General features: G+C 61.4%; 1 protein-coding gene across 1 annotated transcript; it reads right to left on the bottom strand.

The window, feature by feature from the left end:
- Positions 1–1,206: 1,206 nt before the first annotated feature.
- SH2D5 (SH2 domain containing 5) lies at positions 1,207–13,987 on the bottom strand. The gene is made up of 10 exons (XM_055082860.1): positions 12,722–13,987; positions 9,728–11,791; positions 9,303–9,386; positions 8,732–8,806; positions 7,542–7,688; positions 5,984–6,232; positions 5,657–5,831; positions 5,186–5,294; positions 4,531–4,690; positions 1,207–3,855 (listed from the first exon to the last, which is right to left on the bottom strand). The coding sequence occupies exons 2-10, from the start codon at positions 9,812–9,814 to the stop codon at positions 3,652–3,654; spliced, it is 1,290 nt and encodes a 429-aa protein (XP_054938835.1). The 5' UTR covers positions 9,815–11,791; positions 12,722–13,987; the 3' UTR covers positions 1,207–3,651.
- Between the last annotated feature and the right edge of the window lie 595 nt (positions 13,988–14,582).

The following is a 14,582-nucleotide window of genomic DNA, read 5'->3' as shown; positions in this document are numbered from 1 at the left end:
GGCTCCGCGGCGGGGGTCCCCGGGGTGCGGCCCGACGTGAACGCCGCGACCAGAACACAGGACCTCGGGGAGGGGGACGCCGGGGCGCCGGGGCCGGGGGGGCGGGGCCAGCGCCTGGCGCGGGGGGCGGGGCCTCGCGGCGGGGGCGGGGCGGCGGCGGGGGGACCGGACTCCTTGGGGGACGCCTCGATAGGAGGGAAGGGGCAGCGGGGGAGTCTCAGGACCCGAGCCGGAGCCGCCGCCTCCTCCCGCTCCCGGGCTCGCCCGTCCCTGAGGCCCGGACCGGGCGGGGGCAGTGGGGGGATCAGCGCTGCAGGCGCCGCCGCAAGACCCGAGCCCCCGGAGCCGCCCCAGCCCCCCGCTAGCACGCAGGCTGCCACGGCGTTCGCGGTTGCTGGGCAACGCCCCTGGCGTCACAGCCCGTGCCTCCCGAACGTCCGCGCGTTCTCCGCGCCCGGCGGGCCCCGAGAGCATACCCCGGCTGGAGGCCGGCGCGCGGGGGCGGCCGTCGGGGAGGACCGGCACTGGCTTTGCTGGAGCATCTGCCGGCTCGGTGCCAGGTGCTGCACAGCCGTTCTCCTCTCCAGTCCCCACAGCCCCAGTCCAGAGAGGTTAAGCAGCTTGCCCGAGGTGGCCCAGGGGAGGCCAGGCTTGACTCCACCTCGGAGAGAAATACTAGAGGAGCGGCCTCACCCGGGGGTTAGAGACCTACCGAAAAGGCAACAGGACCTTGCTGCCCTTTATCCACATCCCTGTATTGACTCGGGAAGGCTGCCCCAGAGCCTATCACAGGCCCGGGGACAGAGCAAAGCTTCCCTTTAACGCTGCCCCTTGTTTTCATTAAGACTCAAGATTGAGAAACAAAACAAAAAACTTTGAAAGCTGGTCTTTTGGTTGGAGAGGCTGCCTGGCCTCTCTCCCCGCCCCCACCCCGAGCACAAGTCCCTCCAGAATAGCGGCCATCACACCTCCTCTACGCTCCCCTTTGCACAGAAATTGTCAGCTACGTGCCTGCCGGGCACGGTGATAGACACGCCGGGAGACAGCCCAGTCCCTGCCCTCCAGGTGCCCACAGTCTAGTGGGGGAGGCTGACATTTGAAACAAATGTCCCACAAACAAAAATCCCATAAATAAGAGTGTTAACAAACTAAAGGACCAGTTTTATGGAATATCTAGCCAGGAAACCTCACCCAGGCCGGGCAGGGGGTCAGGGGGCAGTCAGGGCAGGCTTCCTGAGACTGAGAGATGGTAAGGTTGAGGAGTTAATCAGGTAAAGGAAGAAGAGGAAGACGAGGAGGCCTGTGCAGGCTGTGCAAAGACCCTGTGGCATGTTGCAGGAGCAGAAGGAGAACCCGAGTGGCCAGAATATAAGGACTTGAGTCTCTTTCCTGTAGGAAATACCCACTGAAGGTTTTAAGCAGTAGAGTCATTGCTTGAATCTACCTACCCAATTCCTTCAAGACCTCCTGAGCCCCGGAGGACAGGATCTCTGTCTGGTTCATCATTCAGCACCAGTGGAAGGTATGGTTGGCAAACAAAAGCGAAGCTGGCAAACTGGACAAAGACCTTGCCTTTCAAAGGAAAAGTCTGTACTATACAATCCGAAGAAATGCATTTTATTTATTTCAAGTCCACACAGTAAGGAGAGCTGGGCTACTCAGGTGGCACTGGTTGGAACAGAGAAAACTGTGGTCTATAATTAAGACATTGAGGCGTCTGCACATGTGGGTCAAAAACCTTTGTACTGTGTGATCCATAAATGCTGTGTGAAGGAATGTTAAAGTACTTTGGGAACATTCCTGACACCTTGTCCACACAGATAACTTGTGCAACAAAATCCATCCCTCATAGAGGTTAAGACCAGTTATCGGGTCTTCTTAAATGTGTGAGACTCCAGGGCTGTAATCCTGGGCCGCATGTCACCAAACCCCTCTCCTTGCCAGGGAAATGTGAGCCTGGGGCCTCCCACGAGGGACCAGGGCTTTGCCCAGGGAGGAGATGGGTTCTGGTAGTAATGGCCATAAAATGAGGCTGGGTTCCCACTCACATTCAGTATAAAATCAGTACTGTGCTTCCAGTGAAAAAAGCCCCCAAAGGACAGCCTCCTCCTATCCCTTGTGACAAGAGTGACAAGGCCCCAGCCAAGATCATTTGCTGAGCTGGAGGTTGTAAGCTGGGAACACCAGGCCTGAACTTCTGAGGCTCCTCCCTTCTTTTTATTCCGTTGGGGTTGCCCTCTTCCTTCCAGGAGTCAGAAGTCTGTTACTTTCAAGGCGCTGATCAGTCACATCCCCTCCCCAGATGGGGGAGAGGGCAGCCCCCAGACTCATGACTTGGCCTCTGCCTCAGGAATAGAAGTTCATCCAAAGTGAACTTGCTCCCTATCTTAATCTGGTAGATTCATGCCTGTCTGTCAAGTTTACTTATACAGGGGAATACCCAGATCCGTCGTCAATCACTGCAGGGCCATTGCCTTAGACTAGCGTTATTTCCCTGGATGGACCCCCTCTGCCCGCTGAGGCCAAGTACCCTTTGGCAGGGCCCACATCAGTTCTACCTTTGGATGATTCCTCCCTGACCCCCATCCCCAAGGGGGCTGGCCTACTGAAGTGGCCCCTGACAGATGCCCATTAAGGGAAATGCCACCATTGGGGGGCTTCCCAGGCAGCCACCAAACCCAGTCTGGCCTGCAGGATGAGTGGAGCAGGACCCTGGTCACCCCTCTAAGCCTGCAGCTCACTGCTGGCCCCTCCCAGTCAAATGGCCAAAGAAAGTGAGCCCGGGGAGGGGCAGGGGTGTGTGGGCGGGAATGAGACTGGGACATCCCTTCCAAGTAAGCAGGAACCACAAGTCCGTGGTTTTGAGTGGAGAAAAACCAGCCTTCCTAGTCTGAAGGTTCACTGAGATTCTCTGCCCTGTCGGCCCATTCACATCCCTTTCCGCACACAGGTGTCCGCCCGCGTGTGGGCTTTGGGTGGCATGGCTCTTTGTCCGTCCTGCCCTTCCTGCACCCTCTTAACCCCCACTCTTCAGAACTCAAGGGAAGACTCCTTTAGCCTCCAAGGACATGGGAAACAGGCCTCGCTCCGTCAGCCTGGATGTAGCCCCCCAAGCTCCACCACGTCATCCGTTTCTCTCACGGAGAGGGTGGCTCGTCCCCACGCCTTCGCCCAAAGTGAGAACTCACTCCTGCCTCCCCAGATACCTCTCCCTCACGTGTCTGGTGGCTGCCTTGGTCAGAAGCTCTCTGGAGATGCCCAGTCAGGGCCCCAAGGCCTGGCCTCCTTAGGATAGGGCGCCACCTCTGTTGGAGCAAACCTTCCCGCCCACCTTGGAAAGCTCCCCACCTAGGAGTAAGGTGAAGCCCAGAGAAGACAAGCATCCAAAGTCACCCAGCAAGTTCATGGAAGCCCGGAGCTCTGCGTGCCCCTCCCGCGATCCTGACGGGCCCGTGTCCTGTGAGAAGCCACTGGCAAATCCCCACTCTCAGGGCTCCCCCCACAGGCAGGGTAGTGACGGAAGACTGGCCCAAAGGGCAGTGACCGGATGGAACTGGTGCCCAGCGGGGTGGAAGAAGGGCAGAGCAGAGCAGCCTGCTGAGGCCCAGGAGCCAGGGTGAGGCGGGGCCTCTTGGCGTGGGGCTCAGCGTCCTAGCCCAGGCCCTGCAGTTCTGCCTCGGACTTGGCATGGCCAAGGGGCCGGAGCGTCCGGGGAAGCCTGCCCTCGGGCCCGCAGTCCTGCTCCTCGTAGCCGGGGTTCAGGCGGCCCATGTCGAGGGAGCAGAAGAGGCTGCGCTCCGTCCCAGCGTGATGCTCCACCAGGGCCTCCAGGCTGGGGAACTCAGCCGGCAGGTGCTGGTGGGGACGAGGAGGGGAAGGGACTTCAGCTCCAGCTCCCCCTTCCACACAACTGCCCCCTCACACAGGATCCTGCCCCAGGAGGGAGGAGGATATTCGATCCCAGAGAGGACACTGTCCTGCTCACAGCAGAACCACAGCCCGGTTCCCTCCCTTTCTCTCCTCCCAGCCTGGACAGGACTGAGGCACTCAGCGTGGAAGTAAGGCCACACATTTAAAAAGTCCTTCCTGCCCACCCCTGTCCCTGGAAACCTGTGATCAGGCCAAGACTCCAGACCTAGAGACTCGGAGGCTGTGTGAGCTTCCGCAAGCCTCTACCCTCTCTGATCAGTTTCCTCTACTGCTAGAAGATGAGTTAGGGTGTGGGAAAGCGTGACTTTTTAAAAGGCGGGATTTCTGTAAAAATGTGAGGCATGACCCTAGCCCAGCCCTCTACCTCCCTGGAGCGAGAGGCCTTAGGGTGGAGCCAGCAGAGTACAGGTGGGGCCAATAGGCCAGTGGAGGCGGGGCCAGAAGGGCCAAGGACGAAAGAGCAGGATGGAGAGTTAAATAAGGGGTGGGGCCAGAGAGAGCCAATGGGGGCCCGGGATGAGGGTGAGGCGGGCTCAGGACCTCAGTGGTTAGAAAAGGGCGGGGCTGGAGGGCGAGGGGCAGGGCCAGGAGCACTCTTACCTCCACGCAGTAGCGGCCTAGGTGGTTCCGGAAGACCTGGTGGGGCACCACGCCGCACTGTGTCCTCACCGACAGGCACCACTGGCCACTGGTGCCTGGCTCAGGCCACAGCAGGAAGGCCCCAAGCACGTCTCTCCGCAGCAGGGCGAGGGCACTGGGCCTGGGAGGGCAGAGGGGAGAGGCTGAGGGCGGGGCCCCTAGTCAGGACCCAGCCTCAGCTTGCTTAATGGCATCACAGCTCCACAGCATCGTAAACACAGTGCCTGCCCCAGAGTAGGCCCGCAACGGAAGGAAGCTTTTAGCCTTCCCTTCTAAAAGGTTTCCAAGGGGATCCTAATTGTTGACAACTTCAAGACCCAATCGGTAGAGAGCTGGCATTTAGGGAGCTGAACCCTGTGACAGGCCAGGCGCTGAAGGCTTTACCTGAATAACCTTATTTAATCCTCTCCACAGCCCTGCAATGAAGGTCCAAAGGGCCTTATCCCCACTTCACACTTGAGAAAACTGAGGCCCACGGTGGGGAAGCCCCTGGCCTGAGGTCCCGAGGTCAGGAGGCCTCCGCCCAAGTGCAGGGATGGACACATCTCAGGGCCTTGGGGGAGCCCACAGCCTATTTCTCTGACCACCCCCCAAAGGGCTGGGCACCCCCTCCTACCTGGAGATGCCAGCAAATGCCCAGATGTTCTCCGTCAGGCTGCCCTCGCTCTCCACCAGGCATGAGGGGCCCCCAGGACCCCGGGGCCAGGCCTCCCACGCGTCAGGAACTATGGAGACCATCCAGGGCTCAGAGGAAGAGAGGTGGTCCCCTCCCGCGCCCAGCCCGGCCCACGCCCACAGGCCTCATCACCCCCGCCGCTCGTCTCTTCCCGAGCCTCCTGCTCCCGGCCCAGTCTGCACACATCTTGCTCCCCCAAGGGCACAGCGGCGCCCAGGCACAGCCACTCCCCAGTCACAGCACACACACAGCCTCTGCAAGCCCCTGGGCACGCAGCCCCGGCTGCGCCCCTCCCTCGCGTGGATACGAGGCCTCAGCACCCCCAGGCGCAGGCATCGACAGTCACGGCCCCGCAGACACGGCCGCTCATGCCCACCCTCGCCGACTCGCGCACCGTGCCCGGCCACTCACAGGCCTCCCGAGCCGAGAGCTGCAGCTGCGTCTCGTAGGTGCAGGTGCGGTAGGCCCCGGAGCGGATCACCTTGCTGCGGATGGCCTTCTTGCGCACCAGCGTGGGCGAGCAGTACGGGTTCCCCAGGCGGGCGTGGCGGGGGCCCCCGCGGCTTTCCGACTCCGGCGGCTCCTTCTAGGGCACCAAGAGGACCCCGCAGGGGCAGCCAGACTCAGGCCCAGCCATTAGCCCCTCCCACGGAAGTCCAGCACCCGCCCCTCTTGATCCCCAAACCTTCGCCCAGTTCCCTTGTCCATGGCCCACTCCCTGGCTGGGGTGCCGCGTACCCCACTGCCCTCAGGCCCCTCTGCAGGCAGCCGCCCGAAGGAGACCAGCACGTTAACCTGCTGTGAGAGCTGATCACCCCCGAGGGGTTCCCGTACTAGGCCAGGGGTGCCCCCAGGGCCGGACAAGGGCTTCAGGGGCACGTCCCCTACAGGTCCCGGGCAGGGCTCAGGCCGTGCCCGCTCCTCAGGGTGCTGCAGGAGGTGAGCGAGCTGGAAGGAGCGGCAGAGCAGCAGGTGCAGGATCTGGACCTAGGGAGGTAGAGGGAGGCGGCTCAGCTGGGGGAGGTTTCCTGGGGGATTCCTCAGGCATCAACCCACTCACCAGGGGGGCATGCAGCCCCTTGGCTTGGAATGCTCGTCCTTATTCTTCCTGGGAAAACTTCTTATCGCTCAAAACCTCACCATCATGCAGCATCCCCTACCAGCTTCCTCTATTCATTTAACAAATACCGAGCATCTACCTCGTTCCAGGCATCATGCTTGGAGCTGCGTCGACATGGGCTAAATGCACTCCTACCCCTAGGTTTACTACCCTCACCCCGTGCATTGTACCCTCTTGGAGGAGTGGCTAAGAGCCCAGGCCCTGAAGTCACAGAACCTGGGATCCAATCCTGGCTCTGTCACTTAGGAGCTGCTGTGTGACCCTGGGTACAGCATGGCATCTCTGTGCCTCAGTTTCCTCCTCCCCACCTCCCTGTGCCCCTTTAATGAAATGGACTACAGAAAACGCCCTGGAGAAGCCCAGCACTCTGGGGCCCACACATTCCATCGCGACACACATCATCCAGGCCCAACACGTTGGAACTGTGAGCTCCGGAAGATCGAGGGCCATGTCTCAGCCACCTGTCACTCCAGTGGCCGGCACAGGGCTTGACATACAGGGGTGATGGCAAATGCTTGCTGCGCGGGACCAAGCCCAGCCTCTGCCTGCCAAACAATTGGCTGCCGAGGCTCCACTGTTCATGGCGGCCACACTGGCTTTGACTTTCAGGATCTGCCCGCCCACCCACTCTCCCCATGGGGCCAAGCACCAGAACAGTTCAAGACCCGGGCCCAGCCTCTGCTCTCAAAGAATTCCAGTGATTGTAGTTAGGGACAGACCGATGACAGAGTGCAGTTCGTGTCACAGGACCGCAGAAGGTGTGGGGGGTGGTCTGGAGGATTCAAGGTGGGCTCCACAGACACACGGGCTGAGCCTCAAAGGGCGAGTTGGAATTTGCCAGGATGAGAAGGGGAAGGGGTTGCAGGCAGAGAGAACGGGAAGGGGTTGCAGGCAGAGAGCACAGCAAGGGCAAAGGCCTGGCAGTGTGACCCTCCGATCTCTAAGGGCACAGCCTGGTCCCCACCTCCAAGCTCGGGGAATGCTGAGGCCACTGACTCGCTTTGAGGGAGTCCTCAGAGGGCAGGGCCACAGAAGGAGCCAGGGTGGCAAGGGGTGCATGCCTGGAGGGGGCGCAGGCCAGCTTGGCTGAGCCGTCCAGGGCCTCGGTCCCTGGAACCCACACTGATGCACAGCACACCCCCCAGCGCTGCGCCCCCTGCCCTGGGCCCCAGGTACCTCTCCAGGCTGGCTGCCCACAAAGAGGTGGCAGAAGAGCCTGCTGGCCGGGCTCCGGGGATTTCGGGCCATGAAGGCAAACTGGCAGTCGGCTGGGCACCAGGTGGAGTAGAGTATGCGTCTCAGGGCGTGAGCCATCAGGAGCACCTGGGGATGCAGCAGGCACACCGGCCTCCATCAGACCCACCGCGTGGCCTGCAGCTGCCAGCCCAGCGTGTGCCAGCCCCGAGGGCCCCGCACACCCGCTGGCAGGCCTCCCGGGTCTGCTCTCCAGCCTGCGCGCCCAGCTTCGGGCCCACCCTGCTCCTGGGGTGAAGAACTCTGCCCTCCTTCCAGGCCTGCCCAAACCACGCTTCACATGGGAACCCTCATCCTTCACAGGGGACCTGAGCTCGGGTCCCTTGCTCTCTGCTGCCAACCTGCTGGCTGGGGGGGTCATGCCAAGCTGTGGAGCTGAGGGGCAGAGGGTTCACGGCCTGCGGGTCACGGGGACAGGCAGTGTGGCCAGCCCTGGGCTTGCACGCCTGGTCTCTGGAGTCAGGTGACGGGGGTTCAAACCCTGGCTCTGCCACTCACTCTCCGGGTGACTTGGGCCGGTGAGGGCAGCTCTCTGAGTCCTTGTTGTGACAAGTGGGGCTGGGGGGTGAGCGAGACCTCGTGCAGGTGGCACAGGCCCTGAACCCAGGGCCCCGCAACGCACAGCTCTGCACACATTTGCACCAGTCCTAGGTGAGCGGCGCCGGAGTCCTGGGTCTCACAGTCTGGCACGCGGTTTAGTGTTCATCAAACACTGGTTTGCACCAAGAGGAGGATGGCGGACCAAGCAGGGGCTCCCAACTGGCCTCCAGCCTGCCTGGCCCTGTTCCACAGTCATGAGAGGCTAGCCACAGCCCACGGGCCAAGCCTGGGGACCCACAGAAACCTCATGGGGCTGGTTGGCCCTGATGCTCAGGCCAGGAGGTGGCCCCCGGAGATTGTGGAGGGCTGGTGGTGGCGGGTGAGAGGGAGGAGAAACTGTCATCCACGCTTGCCAGGGTGGGAGGGCCTTGGAGAGAGGACGTCCAAAGGCCCAGAGCAGGCTGGGCAGCCGGGGAGGCTGGAGGGGCAGTGCAGGGCTGGGCGGAGGCGAGTGCATTCCCAGGGAGTAGGACACCTGTCCGGTCCTCACCTGCACCCACACGGGTTCCTACCTCACCCTCCCCGCTGTAGATCTTGAGGCCCTGAAGGCTGAATTTCAGGATGACAGCCCGGCGGCGGGGACAGTCCTGGGGGGGGGAGACAGTTGGTGGGGGGCAGACATTACCTCCCAGGCTCTGCCCTGCCCAGCCCAGCCTCTGTACTAGTCCCCCTGGGCTGGTCAGCCAACGCCACCCCAGCGGCCAGGGGACTGAGCCCTGGACGGGGAGCCCCCAGGAGCCGGGGAAGTGTGGATGGCTCCTGGCAGACCAACCCCTGGGCCATGTTATGACCACCCCCCATCTCTCCCACCTGTGGCTTCCACCTGTGGGGCACAGGTCATGATGGCCCAAGGGAGGGGGCCCCCGGGGCTTCAGGGGCGTGGCTCCAGGAGCCGGGGTGTGGTCCTGACTGGGCCCATGTCTCAGAACGGCGTTGGTCCTGCCCCTCCCTGGTCCTCACTTGCTCCATCTGTCTGAGTGGAGGTTGGGACGGATCACAGGGTCTCGGGGCCGTTCCCAGGCCGACACCCCAAGGCTGTGATCCCCCACAGGGAAGTGCGCTCTCCAGCCCCCAGCCACCTACCTTCAGTGCCCACAGCTGTTGCTGCACCAGCCACGCGCTCTCCTGGGTGTCCAGGTCGTCCACGGGGAAGGAGCCCACGTACTGCTTGGGGGTGGGGTGGGGGGTGGGAGGGCGGCGCGGGGAGTCAGGCCCATGGCCCCTGACCCCCGTCCTCCAAATCGCCCTCCACGCGTGCACTCTGCTCTGTCGGGTGGGCTGTGGACGGTGACAGAGCGCGGACTCGGAGTCCAGGCTCTGCTACTTTCCCTGGTGAAGCCACTCGGCCCCTCTGCGGCCCCATGGCCTCATCCGTGCACACACACTCCAGAGCTGGCGCCACCGAAATAGGCCCGTGACCCACGGCTCCTCCCCACCCCCAGGGCCTGCCACCCAGCCACGGCCCATCGGAGCCCACCGAGCCCACCGCGTGGGGCGGCCCCACCCACCTGGGCAAACTTGGTGATGCACCTGGGCCGGTGAGGGGCAGGGCCGCAGTCGGAGGCTCTCCGGCCCCCCGCCCCGGCCTTCTGCATGGCCCCCAGGGTGCCCGGCTTCAGGGTCCGCAGGAGAGAAGGCTGCAAAGGGCGGGGGAGGAGGGCTGGTGCCCAGGCGGTCAAGCCTCAGAGTGCCCGTCAGAGGCCGCCAAGCTCTTGCCTCCAACAAACCCTGCCTGAGCACTGGCTGTGTGCCAGGCAGCATCCCGGGCGCTGGGACCCAGGGGACACACGGCCCTGACCAAAATGACAAACTCCCTGCCTGCCCTCATGGAGCCAACAGTAAACTAAATAATAAGTAAGATATGGAATATGCTAGATGGTGATAAAGCAGACAGGAGGAAATGGAGGGCAGGCTGGGGTTGACTACAGCCGAGAAGGCCTCGCTGAGGAGTGAGCTTCAGTAAAGAGCTGGAGGAAGGGGGTGCAGTCATGTAACCAGCTTGTGCAAAGCACCAGGGGAGGGGGACAGCCTGGGAAGGCAGCACCCAAGAGGAGGGATGTGACAGCGGCGAGGACAGAGTCTGCAAAGGCACGGAGGAGTGAAGGCAGCTGGGGTCCTGAGGTAGAACTTAGCAGAGCAGCAGCCGGGTTGGGATCGGCCTTAAATGTCACACTGGGGCTCTGCCCTGTGGGCAGCGGGGAGCCACAGCAGGTTCCAGGGCAGGAGCTCTGGAGTCCACAGGGGCAGGGGGCACTGGATGGCCAAGGCTGCGTCACAGGGCCCTGGCTCCTTCCGCCCAGCCTGACTCCAGCCCCTGCCAGAAGACCCCACCCCAACCAGACCGGACACTGATGCTGAGGCAGGGCGCAGGGAGTGGGGACAATTGCCCCCGGGGTGCTGAGGAGCCCTGCCCCAGCCCACCCCAGGCTCTGGTCTTTCCTGCGGCCCCTCTCCCAGATCCACCAGTCGTGGGAAGAGGAGGAAAGCTGCCTTCTAGAACGTCCTCAAGGGCAGGGAGAGCACTTACTCCCCGTCAGAGCTCAGACCACACCTGGTGCTCAGTGAATGTGGAATAAACGCGTCACAGACAGAATGGCTGAATGCCTCTGCCTAGGTCCCAGGGACTCAGCTCCCTCAGGCTTCCCTGGGGCCAACTTAGACCCCCACCTCCATCCCCCAACCTGGCGGGCTCCGTCTCACGGGGCTACTTGTAATCACTGCACTTGGAATCAGAGAGACCTGGGTCCAAATCCCGTGCGACCTTGGGCAAGCTGCCTCACCTCTCTGAGCCTCCATTTCCTTGTCCCCAAACCTGAGATAACATGAGGAGTCAATGAGAATTGAATGGAGGCGCAGAACCCAGCACAATGTCTGCCAGGCTCGGAGCTGTGATCAACAAGTACAGTCTCACGAGGGATGGGGAACCCCCAAACCTGCTGGTCAGGCAGGAGCTTGGGAGGACAGCGAGGTCTGACCACTTTCAGTGCCCTCCTTGCACCAGGCCACACCTGAGAAGACACCATCCGGTCCAGGATGGGCAGGCCGCCTAGGGGCCATGATTTCTGCCAGGACAAAGCAGGGATCAGACAGGGCGCTGGGCAGGAAATGGGTGCATCCCAGGTGTGCTCTCGCACCTGCAGGAGTCCTGGAGAAGGAGGGTTTGGGTGCTTTGGAGCTGATTCAGCGCCGAGGGCCCAGGAACGGCCCCTACCTCAGCCTGCCCCTGACCTTCAACCCAGGCTCAGGCCAGGTGGGGGCACCAGCAGCAATCGACCACATCCGGTGAGCGGCCAGTAAGGGAAGAGCCAGCAACTAAAGGCTGCATGGTCTCTTTGAAGACTTCCTGGTTCCGCCCTCCTGGAACCTCTCTACTTTTTGATCCTAATTATTTTTCACATCACGTCCATTACCTACTGTCGTTTTACGTTTAAATACAGCAAGTTAGGTGTGTAACTGGCACAAGAGCTACGTGGCCTCGGTTCCAGGTATGGAGACGGGGCTTCCAGGGAACTCGCCTTTCAACTTCATAATCACATCCTGGGCTGGGATGCCCGGAACCCGTGGGCGGGAACCTGTGGGCGGGGCGGGGGGGAAGGGGGTGGGTGCGGGGCGGGACAGAGGAGGCAAAGACCAAAAACCAAACGGGGCAAAAGGGAGAGAGCGAAGGAGCCCGGGATGAAAAGGCAGCCAACAGAAGTGGGAACAGAGGAGTGGGAAGAAAGACAGTAGAAAAAGAGATAAAGGAGAGATGGGAGGAGGGAGAGATGGGGAGCACATTTCACACGGTGCCTGCGCTGCTGACACAGCCCCTCAGATGCTAAGAGTGTTAAGATGGAAAGGAACCACGAGGGCTACGGCACACACACAGGCCAGGACAGCTGTGTCTAAGGCTGTGGGCGGGACCCGGGGGGGGGGGGGGGGGGGGGGGGGGGGGGTGCGGGGCGGGACAGAGGAGGCAAAGACCAAAAACCAAACGGGGCAAAAGGGAGAGAGCGAAGGAGCCCGGGATGAAAAGGCAGCCAACAGAAGTGGGAACAGAGGAGTGGGAAGAAAGACAGTAGAAAAAGAGATAAAGGAGAGATGGGAGGAGGGAGAGATGGGGAGCACATTTCACACGGTGCCTGCGCTGCTGACACAGCCCCTCAGATGCTAAGAGTGTTAAGATGGAAAGGAACCACGAGGGCTACGGCACACACACAGGCCAGGACAGCTGTGTCTAAGGCTGTGAACAGCCTCCTCCCTCCAGATCCAGAGCCGCAGCTTCCTTGGGGACACCCCAGGGTGCAGGCTGTGGGGTGCGGGGGGGAGGCCACTGGCCCCTCTTATGGATCCCCCCTCAACCCCCATCACCTGATCCTTCCCCCACCCCGGAAAACTGGAAGTTTCTTCCCCCCAAGCCTGAGAGGTGCAGTGCATTTCAGCCCCAGGCCTCAAGTTGGGGGCTGCCCAGGGGACCAGGGAGGGTGCAGGCTCACCCTAACCCTGGAAACAGACCCGCTTACCTGTTCCAGGCACAGACACCCACTTATCCCTTTGGATCAGACCTGTTTTTCTGAGGTTTTGCACAGGAGCCTGGCTCTGGGCCAGAACCTTCCTAAGAGGACACATTTGAAATGAGACTGGGGCCCTTCTCTTGCTCCTCTGAGGTTTTCCAGGTGGCCCTGCTTAGAGACAGGGAACTGGATGAGTTGACTACCTCGAGGGTCACGGACAGAGGCCCTCTGCTGCACTGCACTGTAGCTGAATGGTTGTCATAAGGAGGGCCCACCTTCCAGCATCGTGGGAGACCACTCAGCCTGCAGACTCTGTGCTTAGCCCATGGTGGCTCAGGAGGTGAAGTCACTTGCCCAAGGTCACACAGCATACGGGGGAGCTCGGAAGCAAGCCTGGGTCTCTGGGGCTCTTTCCCCAGGCCGTGGCAGCGCCCTCCCCCAAGTGAGCAGGGTGTCCACCTTTGGAGTTTGGTGGGTCCCAGTCTATCCAGGGGCAGGTGAGGCAAGGAAGCAGCGGCAGTGGCCTGGAACACCTCCGGTGCTGGGGGTGGATCTGATCAGCAAAACAGCTGCTTTCTCTCTCCGACTGCCTCCTGGGCCAGATGGTCTGGGGTTGCCAGGGCCATTCCAGTCACCTGCCTCACCTCCACTGGCTTTGGCTCAGCAGCACAGAAGAGCCCCCTACCCCCAGTACAACCCCTGGTGCCACCCCTACCTGCCTGGACCACAGGGTGGAAGAGATTGAACCATGCAGCCTAGGGTCAAGATCGTGGACTGTGGGGTCCCACCAGGTTGGCTGATGTAACAAACAAGTCACAACCTCTCAGACTCCATTTCCTCAACCATAAAGTGGGGTAGTAATAGCAGCTGCCTCCTGGAGTTGTTCATCTATCTGTTCCTGCTGAGAATATTTCCAAGCGCTAAATGCCAGGTGAACAAAACAAAGTCCCAGCCCTCACGAAGCACACAAGCTGGGTTGGGGGGACGGTACTAGAAATCAACGTTTCAGGAGGGGCTTCCCTGGTGGCACAGTGGTTAAGAATCCGCCTGCCAATGCAGGGGACACGGGTTCGAGCCCTGGTCCAGGAAGATCCCACATGCTGCAGAGCAACAGCCAGTGCACCACAGCTACTGAGCCTGTGCTCTAGAGCCCGCGAGCCACAACTACTGACCCCAAGTGCCACGACTACTGAAGCCCGCGCGCCTAGAGCCCGTGCTCCTCAACAAGAGAAGCCATCGCAATGAGAAGTCTGCGCACCGCAATGAAGAGTAGCCCCCACTCGCCGCAACGAGAAAGCCCGCGCACAGCAGCGAAGACCCAACGCAGCCAAAAAATAATAATAAATAAAATAATTTTTTAAAAACCCCAAACATTTCAGGGGGCTTAAGTTACTTGGAGGAAAATACAGCAGGGTGAAGAAGATACAAGATGTGTGTGCGTGTGGGGTGGGGAAGGCGGTGCTATCAGTACAGGGCGGTCTCTCCGTACAGACGACATTAAGCGGAAAGTGCTGTTTTCAGGATTAAGTGGGGCCAAACCACATACGGGGCAAGCGCCCAGGTGGTACGGAGCGCTCCACAGCGTGGGTATTTATTCCTGGGGAGCGCTGCCAGGGCTTTCAGCTGACAGTCCCCGGCCAGCCCGGGGCGGAGAAAAGTCCTCGGACGGACGGAGGGGCGAGCGAGGCAGGACGCTGGCGGAGGGTTGGTGGAAGTGACGGATGGTGATGGTGGAGGTGATGGATGATGACGGTGATGGGGAAGGGACAGAGGCGCTTCTCCGCATCCGAGAACCTCCCCCATCTCCGCGCGTGGGGACCGAGTCCCGCTCCCGCCGGTCAGCCAGTCCCAGCCCCAGCCCGGCTCCCCG

This window comes from Physeter macrocephalus, unplaced genomic scaffold (assembly GCF_002837175.3).
Source record: "Physeter macrocephalus isolate SW-GA unplaced genomic scaffold, ASM283717v5 random_358, whole genome shotgun sequence".
Taxonomy (NCBI): domain Eukaryota; kingdom Metazoa; phylum Chordata; class Mammalia; order Artiodactyla; family Physeteridae; genus Physeter; species Physeter macrocephalus.
This window is presented reverse-complemented; position numbering and strand designations above follow the sequence as displayed.